The sequence below is a fragment of the Eimeria tenella genome, genomic scaffold (assembly GCF_000499545.2).
Source record: "Eimeria tenella Houghton genomic scaffold, Eth_scaff3677, whole genome shotgun sequence".
NCBI classification, from domain to species: Eukaryota; Apicomplexa; class Conoidasida; order Eucoccidiorida; family Eimeriidae; genus Eimeria; species Eimeria tenella.
Genome location: NW_013543280.1, coordinates 2198 through 2564, shown reverse-complemented (window position 1 = coordinate 2564; position 367 = coordinate 2198). Strand labels below are relative to the sequence as shown.

At 69.2% G+C, this 367-nt stretch overlaps 1 protein-coding gene across 1 annotated transcript in view; it reads right to left on the bottom strand.

Annotated features, from left to right (window-relative positions):
* Window positions 1–367, bottom strand: part of ETH_00033890 (uncharacterized protein) — a gene marked incomplete at both ends in the record, with an annotated part of 2007 nt that overhangs the window by 341 nt on the left and 1299 nt on the right. The window contains one exon of the mRNA XM_013376529.1: window positions 3–175. Coding sequence (XP_013231983.1) covers window positions 3–175 — 173 coding nt within the window. The remainder of the gene's footprint in view (window positions 1–2; window positions 176–367) is intronic.

The following is a 367-nucleotide window of genomic DNA, read 5'->3' as shown; positions in this document are numbered from 1 at the left end:
CAGGGGGGCCCCCCCCCAGGGGGCCCCCCCACGCCAGGGGCCCCACAAAAGGCTGCGAGGCCGCCAGCAGCAACGAAGTCTCTTCGTCGGGACTCGTGTTTGGACAATCCAAAACTTCGACTAAAGCTGCGTGGTGGGCCTCGTACATCTTCACACTTAGCCAAGGCAAGGAACTCTGAACACAAAAAAAGGGTACTTTCCTGAAACCCTGCACTCCTGGGGCCCCAAGGGGCCTCCTGGGGGCCCCCGGGGGCCCGGGGGGACCTCGGGGAGCCCCGGGGGGCCCTTAGGGGCTTCGGTCAGTGACCTGGGGGCCCCCATGGGGCCCCTGGGGGCCCCTCTGGGGCCCCCGGGGGCCCCCAGGAGG